General features: G+C 38.3%; 1 protein-coding gene across 1 annotated transcript in view; it reads left to right on the top strand.

Moving 5' to 3' along the window:
- Positions 1–4,466: 4,466 nt before the first annotated feature.
- The window catches only part of LOC124554943 (microfibrillar-associated protein 1), a 69,139-nt gene continuing 59,564 nt past the window's right edge, over positions 4,467–14,041 (top strand). The window contains exons 1-2 of the mRNA XM_047128642.1: positions 4,467–4,627; positions 11,821–12,100. Coding sequence (XP_046984598.1) covers positions 4,561–4,627; positions 11,821–12,100 — 347 coding nt within the window. The 5' untranslated portion in view covers positions 4,467–4,560. The remainder of the gene's footprint in view (positions 4,628–11,820; positions 12,101–14,041) is intronic.

A 14,041-nucleotide genomic window follows, 5' to 3' on the forward strand; every position in this document is an offset into this window, starting at 1 on the left:
ATTAAATTACTTTATGTGCAATCATACATTTACGGAAATCAATGTGCCAGATGGACCTGCAGGCGCACCATTCTTATAAGATTTGAATACTTTGTTGTGTTCATTGTATGGGAATTGTGATTACTTCTTATTTTAGGTTTTGCGATCCATAAATTACAACCTAATATGTTTCCCCCTATAACATCCACAATTTCAATCAGTTTTTGATCTTAAAAGTTGTGGTTTCAGAAACATTCTTTGTTAGTCAAGATCACAAGTACAATTTTTTTATGTTGATAAGATTTGTCTACATTAATTATTCATCCTCAGAAATGTAATACATAGAAAATTGCATCTCAGGAAATGACACACTATAAACAGTTAACGTGAAATGGTTCTAACACAAAATACATAGCACATTTTTTAGTGTACATTGCTACTTGGCGAGGCTCATTGTCAGCATTTGGTTTAAGCTGCATTGCTTACTATGTGACCTGACTACACAATAATGGACAATTATTTATAAGACATACTTAAATTGTGACGATGTATATCATACAGTGCATAAATACATCAGAAAAAGGGTATGTTGAGACTATAATTCTTACTGAAGTTTATGAGAGTGTTGAGTGCCCTGTATAACAACAAAATCATACATTCTCGTCATGAGCACAGTGAGAACATAATTGAGATGTATATGTTAGTCTGAACACGCAGCACCAGAACTGATGTATAGTGCTGACTCTGTTACTTGAGTTTTTCATATTCGCTGTGTAGGTCTATTACTATGTACGCTCCACATGTGAACGTAAACATCATTGGTTGCCCATGGCATATGGTATCTATAAACAAATTCTTGATCTCTTAAACCTCTGTATTTCTACCACTTTGTGTTTTTTCAATCAAGATCGCTTCTCACACAGTTCTAGAAACTGTTGTTGTTACTGACCACTTTCTATACTTGGTACTGCGAAAGACACAGGAGAAAACAATAAACACAAAATTCAAAATATAGCAATGGTGCTTTGAAATTTAGCCAAGAAGTGGCAGGCGCATGGCGCTATTCATTGGTGGGGTAAGGGAAGAGGCATCACAGACAAAATACAACCGAGATGTTGATGGCGCCGCATGGTGCCCGAGGGAAGGGAATAGCTGAGAAACCCTCAGTCAGGTCTTGAACGGCGGCTGGTCAACAGCTCATTGCCAGTGCATTCATTGTTTTCCAGTAAATAGATTTTTCGTTACATTTTCAGTCTGTCAGACCGTGTTCCGTAAATGGGCATTCTTTTCTCGCTCTGACAGGCTTGGTGTTCCTAAAAGTGTCAAGTGTTTGCCAGTCTCTCCAACCGTGTGTTCCCAAAAGTGTCACATATTTTTCGGTCTGTGTGACTGGTGTTCCCCTATTCCAACACTTTTGTTTTCTTTCTTGGAACATTTCATCAATTTGACTAGAAGTTTTGCTTCTACGCTACAGTTAATATTTTTGTATTCATTACAGAACAAAAAATTGTAACAACTCCCATTTTAAGTTTTAATTTTAATTATTCCATTATTCACACATAATCCAATTTGCTATGCAAACTTGTTACAGCAATAGAAATATCTCCATCAAAATTCGTTATAATACATTTTTCCTATTTTCCTTACAGTTTTGCAATAGACAGTCCGAAATACTTTTCAAATCAGTAGAAAAAAATTGTAGCCCTCGCAATCTCTCAAGATTACTTTGAAGAATCCGACTCGGAAGTGGATTCAGATGAGTCATACACTCCAAATGAGGACCTAGCTATCCTAGGACCTCATAATGAAACAAATAATGACAAAGACTCTCCCGATGATGATGATCATGGTGATGAAACTATTCGAGAAATATTTGAAGTAGAAAATACCCCATTTCATGAAGAAATTGGAGAACAATAATAGCCTGACACAACTTCTAGAGGAAGAAGACCTGTGAGTCCACAGCTGCCTATTGATGTTACTAGCCCCTCTATGCGTTCAGACCATGACAATCAAGATGTGAGTTGTGTTCCAGTTTTTTACTACAGAAGAAATAAATGTTTCACATGGTCATAAGTTCCTGTACCTTCTAGGATGCGAACAGCAGCGTCCAACATAATAAAAGTACGGCTATCCAAAATACAAGGTACTGCCCTCACTGGAAGGAAAAAAAAAAAAAAAGACAGTGTCAGCAGAAGTTAAGCGCCTTTTCTTTACCGATGATATGATTGAGACGATTGTAATTGACATCAATGAAAAGTTGCCGAGAATGCGTTCTGCTATTGAACTAAAGGAAAATATAGCATACAAAGACACTAATGTGCGTGAAGTGAACGCTGTGATTGGACTCACAGTTCTTTGCAGCACATTCAGACCTGGGAGGGAGCCTATGACCTCCGTGTTTCCCACATCTGTCTTGGGGAGGCCAATTTTTCGATTAATTAAAACAGCGATTAGGAGTATTGCTTAGAGCATTACGTTTCAATGAATTGGGCATGAGGAAACAGAGAGAGAAAAATGCTCCAGCTGCTGCTATTAAGGACACATTTAACAAATTTATTTGGAACTGTCAGTAAATTTATAGCCCTGGAGCGATTTGACAGTTGATGGAACTTTGGTGAGTTTAAGAGGATGGGCTAAATTCATCATACATATGCCCAAAAAACCAACAACATATGGCATCCAAGTCATGGACCTGGCAGATGCACATAATACGTATAATCGTCTTGGGGTTGAAGCTCTTTTTTCCGTGTTTGCTTTAACAATGCGTATGTTTTTGGATAGGGTCCGCTGTTAGCACAACACAATTTTGTTTTTTAACCCAAACATGTTTCACTGCAGTTGCAGCATCTTCAGTTGGCTTTCATTTATCATCTGTCAAAGATAAAGAATGTTCTTTATTGTTTGTATACATGTAAATACGATTTAAAAACTAATAGTTACATGTGTACAAACAGTAAAGAACATTCTTCATCTTTAACAGATGAGAAATATAAGCCCACTGAAGATGCTGCAACAGCAGTGAAACATGTTTGGGTTAAAGAACAAAATTATGTTTTGCTATAGGCGGACCCTATCCAAAAACATACATAATGCATATAGTTACATGATGGAGTCACACTTTCAGTTGTAGAAAAAATATTTAGCAACCCCACGCACTCTGTAATCCGTCTATCTAAAGGGCTGTACGTCACAAACAGAAATACCAGTTGCGACAGTTGGTTTTGTTCTTTAGAACTTGCTTAGGAGTTACTAGCTCACAATTTGACTTTGGTTGGGTCAGTAAAACGGAACGAACCGCAGATACCAGTCGAATTTCAAGCAACAAGCGGTAGTGAAATGGGATCTAGCACTTATGACTTTACAAAAGACATGACCCTGCTTCCTCATGTTCACAAAAAATAAGGAAGTCCTACTTCTATCGACAATGCATCATTCCAGTTACACTGACCTTGCAAATGGTAAACCTGAAAACCTATTTTTATAACACCACAAAAAATGGAGTAGACACACTAGATATGAAGTGCAGTGTTTATTCTGCTTATCGTAAAACAAGAACGTGGCTGTTGGCAATTTTTTACCATGGCTGGATCACTTTCAAATATTCTTTATGGTCTTTTTGAAGAAACAAAAACCATATCACTTTTTGATTTCCTGAAAAAGTTCTGTATTGGGTCTAATATTTCGTGAAATCCCTACTGACAGCATCCAACCTGCCTCAAGAGTTAGGAAATATTTTTTCACCTGTAGAAGAAGAGGCAGCAAAATAAAAACAAATCGTTAGCCAACGTAATACATTTTTATTGCGAGTTGATGACACTCCATGTCCAACGGACAAGCTTGAAAAAAGAAAAACTTGTCAATTTTGTCCATATGAAAATAAGAGGAAAACTGCATGCAAGTGTATTTGTTGCTAAGAGCCAACGCGCTTGGAGTGTTCACGAAAATTGTGGAAAACTTCTGTCATGAAAAATAAACCTTAAATTTTGTTGTTGCATTACTTTTGGGTATTCAGTTTCTCTACAAGTAATTGGCATAATGTAAAAACAAAAAAATTGTGAACGAGTAAAAATGTAAACAACCAAATACTGCAGATTGAAGTTCTTTCTAGTAATAATTTTGTATTTGTTAGTATTACTTTTATATATACCTTAAAGACTGATAAAAACGATCTGGAGTAGCGGAAAAGTAAAAAATGGGGAGAAAAATTTAGTTTATAAGTCCTAGCGGTTTAGGAGACCGATATTCCATCTAATTGCCGAATAACAGATGTTCCGGTTAGAGAGTTAACTGAATGTGTGAGCGTACCTTAAGTTAAAATACTTTTTATATTTTGATGGGATTGTATAAAGTAACCTTACCGGTAACCATGGAGGTAGAATAACTCAGTTTTGTCATTTGCATCTTCGGTGGTCTATCGATTGCAAGTTACAATCGATTGCAAGTTGTATTTGGCCAATATTGTGTACAAACATACTGTACATCTTGAATTTCTTTGCCATAGTAATACAGTTTGTTTATTGTGGTTGACGTTAGTGGTAATTCAGAAGTTACTTGTACCCGAAAGATTTTTAGTTCAAGATGAGTGCCATTGCGAATATTGCTATTCAGAGTACAGCTGGTGCTGTTCCTGTGAGAAATGAAAAAGGTAATTTTATTCTGCTTTCTCCCTGACCTTTTTGCACACTATCATAGCACATATTAAGTACATTGTTGTAAGGGAGGATGATTTGTTGGGATTGGGCTGCAAATTGGTTATGACTATTGGGATTGAGCTATTCTGGCATTCCTCTTAAACGATGTAGAGAAATCTCGGATGTGCCAAATCTGGATCCTCTTGTTTAATAGCGAATTTGTTCGAGTAATATTAATAAAGTTTTGAATTAGTCATTTCTAACACTTTGCTGTTGCGGTTTTAACCAAATGGCAAAATTGCTATTTCTCTCATGTTAGCTGTAATAGATATGTTTTATTGCAACTTATTTCGACGACGATGATTCATGTAACTAATATCAAACATTACTGACCGTACAGTTTGTTATACCGTAGTTGCATTTGTGCCAACAGTATGAATCGGGTATTTGGTTAAGTGTAAAATCATCGTCATGTATCAGTTAGTTGCAAATACGAGTGAACATACTGAAATTTAAGAAACCTTAACTATTGTAATTTATATATTTGTACATCTTACTAAAACAATCCTGTGACTAGCACTAATTGTTATGTTATGCACATATGTTTTTTGCGGTTAAGAAATACTAGTCCCAGTTGTTAAAGAATTACGGATGTTGTGAGCAATAGCAATGACACTTGTGAACTATGCTTTGTTGGTGTAAGTCTCGAATTACTTCAGGATCATTCAGAACAATGTAAGTGAGACTTTGGTTGGAATATAGCATTCTTCACATTGCCTGCCACCCATTTGTATGTTAGAATTATGTAAACATTCGAACTTCTGCTGTGATAAATCAACATTTATCATTTTAAGTTTTATTTAGTCTCATTTTGCTTGACATGTCATGGAATGCACCACATATACAGAAGTCTATAAAGGGGAGGAGCTCAAAAATATGAGAATGCAGAAGTACGAACTGTTGGGAAATAATGACTGTAACCATAACAATAATAAGTACACACACAGCGTGAGAATGTACAACAGTTGACGCTGTCCAACAATAGGTAAATACTGAGTATAGTTCAAGATTTTAAACATGGCTGCAGCAGCAACTGTTAAAATTCTTCACAATAAAGGATGGCAGCCAAAAACAGTTGCAGGATAGAATTTTTTTATTAAAATTCTTCTGATTTTAGTTTTAATAAAAATTTTAATAAAAAATTCTATCCTGCAACTGTTTTTGGCTGCCATCCTTTATTGTGACTGAGTATAGTGTTGGCCATAGAAGTCATTGTGGCATTCACCAGGAATGATTTGGGAATACTCAGATCTGGGTGATTGGTCCAGTTGAACAAACCTGAACAGATACATGAATTTTTTCTTCTAATTTTTCTTCAGTTCAGTGACTAGTGATTAATGAAGAAACAATCAAACTGTCCCTAAGTATACTGGTAGGGAATAAGAAAATAGTTCGCGAAGAGCAGAAACTTCAAGTTCGGTTTGCAAACTTGGTGTGTGCTACTAACAACACTTGTGGGAACTCATTGAAACTATCTTGCAGTATGCTCTCTACATTTCTGAACAATGTCTGTGGATATCCTCATGATGTAGTGATCATTTCTCTGTGCTTTGAGTGTATGCTGCTGCTCCTTTCGAACAAGCCATATTGATATCTCTGATTTCATAAAGGACATTTGACTTACAGTTTGGGAAATATGACTTAAATTTCCATATGGAAATTCCTTAAATTCAGAAAGGCAATTACTTGGATGGTTTCTTTGAAAAATAGCTGACCATTTTCTTGCTCCATCTTAGCCTTTTGTTATGTATTTAATTATTGTCGTTGATGGGGTGTTAATGTATAATCTCTCTTCCTCTTCTCTTCATAAATGTAGCATTCTCTGCATCATGAATCATTCCATCATTATCAGTGAGTTGAATGTTAATTTAAATGGGTGGAAAATTGAATGTGCTGTTTTCTGCATTTAAGAGTGGAACTATAGAACCAAGAGTTGTTACTCTCCAAACATGATTCACTGTATTATTCAGTTCCTGGCTTGAGTTAGTAAAAGTATGTTTTTATACTCCAAGAGCAGAGATGATGAGAATGACGCTTTCTAAATAATTAGTATTTCAATATCACCACCCGGGTGGAAACTCAAGAATTTTTCACATGCAATGTATGCTGGGAAAGTCTACATTCACACAGCTTCAGAGTTATCTCATGCAACTAAATGCAACATATTAATGTGTAACTGTTAAAGCAGTGGCCCTAATATGGATGGATGCCTGTAGATTACCCCATGTTACAGTACCGTAGGCTGGTGCTACCTCGTTTTGTATTATGTGATAATCTGATTGCCTTGTGCTTACTGCTGTTCAGGTAAGACTGATACCTGTTTAATGCTTCCTCTATATTTCCATAATTTAGCAATGTGCTATACTCTAAGCAATCAAAAACCTTGTTTCACTCTGTACAAGATACTGAATAACCACATTTTTAAAATCAGTATCTTGCACTATCCTTTGGATCAAAAAATATATTGTGAGATCAGCTGTTAATCCATTTATAAAGCTGAACTACAAATCTGTCTATAAGTTGTGCTAAGAGATATTGTTCACTGTCTTTTCCAAAATTTTTGAAAATTCAGGAAATGATATAGTCCTGTGGTTATCATTATTTTTATCCCCTTCTTGTACAGAGGGCACACTGCTGAATATCTGTTTGGTAAAACATATAGCTAAAAATTTATGTTAAACAAATAAATAAGTGCAGTGCCAATGTAGGGGCTACAAATCATCATTCTTCGAGTTAATATCTGATCATAACAATATGAATCCTTGGGATGTAGAGGAATGTTTAGTACAAGTCATCAGCTTTGACCAGTGACATAGGAAACATGCTGCAAATGCCACAAACAATGTGGTAATTGTAACCTGAAGTTATTGGTTATTTTTTTCAAATGTGCTAAGCTACAGATCAGTCTTCTCACCACAACCAGGTCTTTTAGTATCACTTCCATTGGCTTCATGAACTCACATACTAACTTGTCACCTTCCAAACTAACCTAGACCTCAGGCAAAGCTACAGGTCAGTGTGTCACCACAACCGTTTTTTGCATGTCACAGACTTAATTATTGGCCCAATTTGCTTTATAGTACTTTTCAGTAACCCATGTCCTATTGTTTTTATGAATATGTGTTCTATAAGAAATCTTACGCTATTTTTGATGTGCCAAAAGTTTTGATTAATTTACCAAGAAATTATCATTGAAGCTGTTGCAAACCTGAATGATGCTAGTAACTTCTTTAGTTTCCCATTTCACTGAAGTGATGACTAAAACTTCATTTGCTTCCTCAACACTGTCCTCATTATATATTTCTTTGATTATATCTGAATAAATTGCTTATGTGCTACCACTTCCCTCATGGAATGGACTATCAGTATTGAAATCCTCACAGATTACTAAAGCAGTATTTTTTCTTGTTCATAGGAATTAACATAGGTTCAAGTTTACACAGAAAGATGCTCAAGTATCATTTGCATTCATATGTGATATTTCAAATGCAAATACACTTCTCAGGTTTGCCAATGGATCATATTGTGCAAATCACACAATATTTCATTGATACAACTGTCTGACATCTTCAGGTACTGGTAGTTGCTGTAGTCACTGCTGCAACATGCAACTGATGATAGTTGTGTGTTAATGTCAAAATTTATCACGCCAGGAGGCACGTGTGTGCGGGAAGGCACTCACAGTTGGATGAAAGTGGCGCTCATAGTGCTCCCTACCATGAGCTGAGCTGAAGAGGTCATCTGTGTGTGCAGTGGGCAGTTACTATGCTGCTGTACACTCCTGTGGTTAACTGCTAAATTAAGTCTCTGCATTGTGCTGTGTCAGGTCATGAATTGGAAGATCGTGTATTGCCTGTTTTGATTTAATGGCAGTTGTTGTTGGATTCCAGATGGCACATTGCTGAAAACCTGCGTCCCTGTTTATAAGATTGTTCACTGTATGGATATGTATGGCTTCCTTAAAGCAAAAGTCCCAGAATGATGGTAGTTGTGTGGTAGCGTCAAAATTTATCAGCCCAGGAGGCGCGTGTGAATGGGAAGGCACTCACAGTTGTTCATGAAATGCAATGCCCAGTATTCAGCCAATGTTTCACTACTGATGATTTATCAGTTTGGCCCAGGTGTATATGACAGTGGTATTCAATACAGCATTCGTGTACATTTGAACATGTCTGCCCAGTATAAGATTTTCCACATTGGCATGGGGTCTTACACACGCCATGTTTCCTAAGGCCAAGATCATTTTTGACCAAATGCAACAAATTCGTCAGTTTTGCTGATGGGCGAAAAACACCCTTGGTGTTGTGTCTCCGGCGGATTCTTTCTGTTGCTGAAAACATTCCACCAGGATACAGCTAGAACACCATTGCACTGGATGCCTCCCCATCGTCATTCACATCCCTGCATTGAACTTCCTTAAAACGTAATGCATTGCATATCCGTTTATCGGAATAGCCATTCAGTTGGAACACTTTTGTTAGGTGTTGTAGCTGACCAGACAACTGTTGGTATCTTGAGACCATATATGCTCTGTGTACCAGAGAGTGTAAGACACTATTGTATTGTGCAGGGTGATGACAGCTTGTGGCCTCCAAATGTAACTGTGTGTCAGTTGGTTTGCAATAGATACTGTATAGTGTTGACTTTTCTTCTAACCATAACACCCAGGAATGGTAAGGCACCCCCCTTTTCCACATCCATAGTGAACTGAATATCTGGATGGAGTGAGTTCAAATGCTGGAGTATCATGGGTAATGCCTCTATTCTGTGGGGCTACACCACAAATGTATCATCTACATGCTGCTAGAAGCAGGCAATTTGGAGACCTGCTGACTGCAGTGCTTTTTCCTCAGAGTTGTTGTGGTCTTCAGTCCTGAGACTGGTTTGATGCAGCTCTCCATGCTAATCTATCCTGTGCAAGCTCCTTCATCTCCCAGTACCTACTGCAACCTACATCCTTCTGAATCTGTTTAGTGTATTCATCTCTTGGTCTCCCTCTACGATTTTTATCCTCCACGCTGCCCTCCAATGCTAAATTTGTGATCCCTTTATGCCTCAGGACATGTCCTACCAACCGATCCCTTCTTCTAGTCAAGTTGTGCCACAAACTTCTCTTCTCCCCAATCCTATTCAACACCTCCTCATTAGTTACGTGATCTACCCACCTAATCTTCAACATTCTTCTGTAGCACCACATTTCGAGAGCTTCTATTCTCTTCCTGTCCAAACTATTTATTGTCCATGTTTCACTTCCATACATGGCTACACTCCATACAAACACTTTCAGAAATGACTTCCTGACACTTAAATCTATACTCGATGTTAACAAATTTTTCTTCTTCAGAAATGCTTTCCTTGCCATTGCCAGTCTACATTTTATATCCTCTCTACTTTGACCATCATCGGTTACTTTGCTCCCCAAATAGCAAAACTCCTTTACTACTTTAAGCGTCTCATTTCTTAATCTAATTCCCGCAGCATCACCTGACTTAATTCGACTACATTCCACTATCTTCGTTTTGCTTTTGTTGATGTTCATCTTATATCCTCCTTTCAAGACACTGTCCATTCCGTTCAACTGCTCTTCCAAGTCCTTTGTTGTCTCTGACATAATTACAATGTCATCGGCGAACCTCAAAGTTTTTATTTCTTCTCCATGGATTTTAATACCTACTCCAAATTTTTCTTTTGTTTCCTTTACTGCTTGCTCAATATACAGATTGAATAACATCGGAGAGAGGCTACAACCCTGTCTCACTCCCTTCCCAATAACATCGGAGAGAGGCTACAACCCTGTCTCACTCCCTTCCCAACCACTGCTTCCTTTTCATGTCCCTCGACTCTTATAACTGCCATCTGGTTCCTGTACATATTGTAAATAACCTTTCGCTCCCTGTATTTTATCCCTGCCACCTTTAGAATTTGAAAGAGAGTATTCCAGTCAACATTGTCAAAAGCTTTCTCTAAGTCTACAAATGCTAGAAACGTAGGTTTGCCTTTCTTTAATCTTTCTTCTAAGATAAGTCATAAGTTCAGTATTGCCTCACGTGTTCCAACTTTAGGATGTAAGAAAACACTTAATGCCATACAGTAATGATGATTTTGAGTTTATGTAGGCAAAGTTCTAGATCCTTCTGAAATTGAAAGAAGACATTGGAGATATTTTTGCCACTAGTACAAGCCATGTTTCTAAGATATGTATCTCAATGTTTTTGACCTTGCATGCTGCTCTTCAGTTGAAGACGTTATTATGTCCTCTTTATTTATTATAAACTGATGTTCGTGAAGGTTTGGACCCTTTCACTCTTTGACAAAATCTTTCGTTTATTACTTATTGTAAGATTTTTTCTAAAAGAACTAAATAACACACTGTGTCCTTGTATCTTAGTTTTCTTTGCTTTTGTAATTTTCAGGAATAAGAAAATGTATTGTCTGCTTTAAAATGAATCTATAATTTCTATTACAAGGGACATTCTGAGAGTAAATTTGTCTTTTTTTCACTTGGAAACTTTACTGCTGAAAACAGATACAGTATGACATCATTAATTATATACCTATTTTATGACATAGTCACCAACAACATGAGACATTTGTCGTAGAATGGAATCAGTTTCCAGAAATCACTCAGATAAAACTGCAGTGCACCAAATTGTCGCACAGACTACTACACCTCAGCATTTGTTTGAAGTTACATCCTGAGAGTACGGCTTTCACAGCAGAGAGTAGGTGAAAGTCTTATGGGGCAAGATCAGCACTGCAGGGGGCCTGAGCACAGCCAGTACACAGTGTGGATGCCACATCTGACACCATTAAGCAGCTCTCTGCTAACACTGTATCTCATACTCTAGCAATGATGTTTTCGTGCGTGGATGTGGAAGGATGCCCACTTCATCCTCTATCCTCCACACACTACCTTCCTTCTCTGAACATGCAACACCAGCAGTCAACTATTTGACAAGACACGGCCTCTTCACCATATGCACTTTCCATCATTGAACTAGCAATAGGTGTGGATTCATATGACATTTGTTTGTCTCACGCATGTACCATCTTCTCTTTAAAAAATGACAAAACTTACTTTCAGAATGTCCCTCATGTATTGCAAATATTATTTTGTGTGTTAATGGCAATGGAAACCTTCTTATAGGTGAAGTGTCAATGCAAAAGGTGAAAGTTCACCGTTATGTATCTGGAAAACGGCCAGATTATGCACCTATGTCAAGCAGTGAAGAGGAATCAGATGATGATGATTTTATTGAACAAAAAAGGCGACAGCCTTTCCGTACATATCCAAATGCCGAAACAGTGGAGAGTGATGTTCCAGAAGAAGCAGAAGCAGAAATTGATGACCCAAGACTTCGAAGACTTCAGACTATTATGGCTGAGGAGGAAGCATCCAATGAAGAAGGAAGACTTGAAAGACACAGGTAATCATCATCTTTTCTAAGTTTAATGTGCAACTAGACAACAGAATGCATTATATAGTAAAAAAGTTCCACTCAGCTGTGCATATTATTGGTGAACATGAGGCCCCAAGCCCTTCCAGTATTGCTTGCCTTTCTGGGTTGCAAGTCTAACATCTTACTGTTCTACTTTTCCCCTTAGGGACCCAGTCATTAGTTACTGGTTACAGGCCAGGCAGTCTTGGTGTTCCTGAGCTGCAAGTTTGTCAGTGCTGTCTGGCCTTCTGTTACTGAAAACACGTTGCATGCTTCAACAACCACTGTGGTGTTCAACAGTGGAGTTTTGTGTATTTCAGTGTTCGGGGATTTTTGGCTGTACTCTCTGGATCACAAGGATCATAAAAACCTCTGTTAAATATAAAAAGAAGCTAACAACCTCAAGGTGTGCTACATGCTGGTCGGGTGGGTGACTGTTACTCTGGGAGGAGGAGGGGACAGACACTAGTGGATTATCTCTGGGGTACCAACTGCCCACACCCCAGTTGCATAAGGCTTACCCAAGCAAGGAGTGTGCATGGGTGGATGCAACCAACCCTTCCCTTGTTTGGGGATCATCCCATGTGGAGCAGGGATTGTCGTATTTATGCCAAGGAAAGAAAAATTGTAAACTGCAGCTAACAAGGGGAATGCCTTTTGGTGAGGCTAAAAAAGCATTCAAGGTCATGCAACCTTCGTCATTCACTGCATCCTTTCCAGAAGCTCTTAAGAAACCAGCCTCCCAGAGAAATTCCTTGCCAAAAATTCAGCCATCAGCGTGTACTTGCAGCTGCATCTGCAAAGGAACTATTTCCTCTGAATGTTCAAATGCTATGATGCCAGTGAGTACTGTAAACAAAAATATTCATTACCAAACATCTAAAAAGTGAGCTTTCTTGCCCATACAAACATGCCCACCTCCAAATAAAGTATAAAGTTAAAACAAGAACTGACCAAAGCCAAAGAAAGTAGGATTAAAACCATTAGTTCACTAAGCTCTGTCAACAGTGATGACATGCGCAATGCTCCTCCCAATGGAGGTATATAATAGCTGGACTTCCCTTACATCTCCTGCAAATCACCACAGCAGAGAAAGGGGTAAAAGGAAAGGCTTACTGAAAGATGTCGCCCTTAATTTAATCAAACATGAATGGATTCGGAAAAGCTATGGAAGAGCTCAATCATGTAGTACAGAAAATCCACTAGGCCTGTGTCTATAGCAGATTCCTACCTCATGATAAAGAGGCTCCTTGTAGATCTAATAAGACAACTTCCCAAGTCTTTCTCTCTTGTTGGTTCCTCTCCTCACCCCTTGGTACAAACACAGGACTAGGCTGTTGGGCTGACTGTAGCTAGAGTGCCTTTTGTTACTGTGGTATTTGGAGGAGGTGGGTGATTGGCCCATCGCCTCAACCACTTTTTACCCCCAAGAAAGAACTCGAGTCCCGGTACTCATTTGATAGCAGATTGAGTGGAACTAGGGCCATCCTGAAGGGACTGGAGTGGAGAAAACTCCCTGCTCCTACCTGCTATCATATCCGAGACCCCATAGGCTGGTTTTTAGTGCTGTACCCACTAGACCACAACATACACTTTAAGTTCCAACTAGAGCAATACAACTGGATGGTGAAGTCACATGTGCAACACGTATTCCTCGTTACTTACTTTCAGCACAGCCCATCTTTGGGTGACCAACAGTTCCCTCACTTGCCTTCATACAGGTGAGCGATTGCCTTGTGCATGGAAACAGATGTGGGCCCCTGCCCTGTGGCTAAAGAAATATAATGGCTAGCTTCATCACAATTCTACCTTGCGGATTGTATCTGGTATGCAGTGGAACGCATCTTGAATTTGAATTCCTTTTTAGGCATGGTATTTTCAGTATATCCTGCATCCCTGAGAATCACTTAGTATTATTACAGCAACTGA

This window comes from Schistocerca americana, chromosome X (genome assembly GCF_021461395.2).
Source record: "Schistocerca americana isolate TAMUIC-IGC-003095 chromosome X, iqSchAmer2.1, whole genome shotgun sequence".
In the NCBI taxonomy this organism is placed as follows: domain Eukaryota; kingdom Metazoa; phylum Arthropoda; class Insecta; order Orthoptera; family Acrididae; genus Schistocerca; species Schistocerca americana.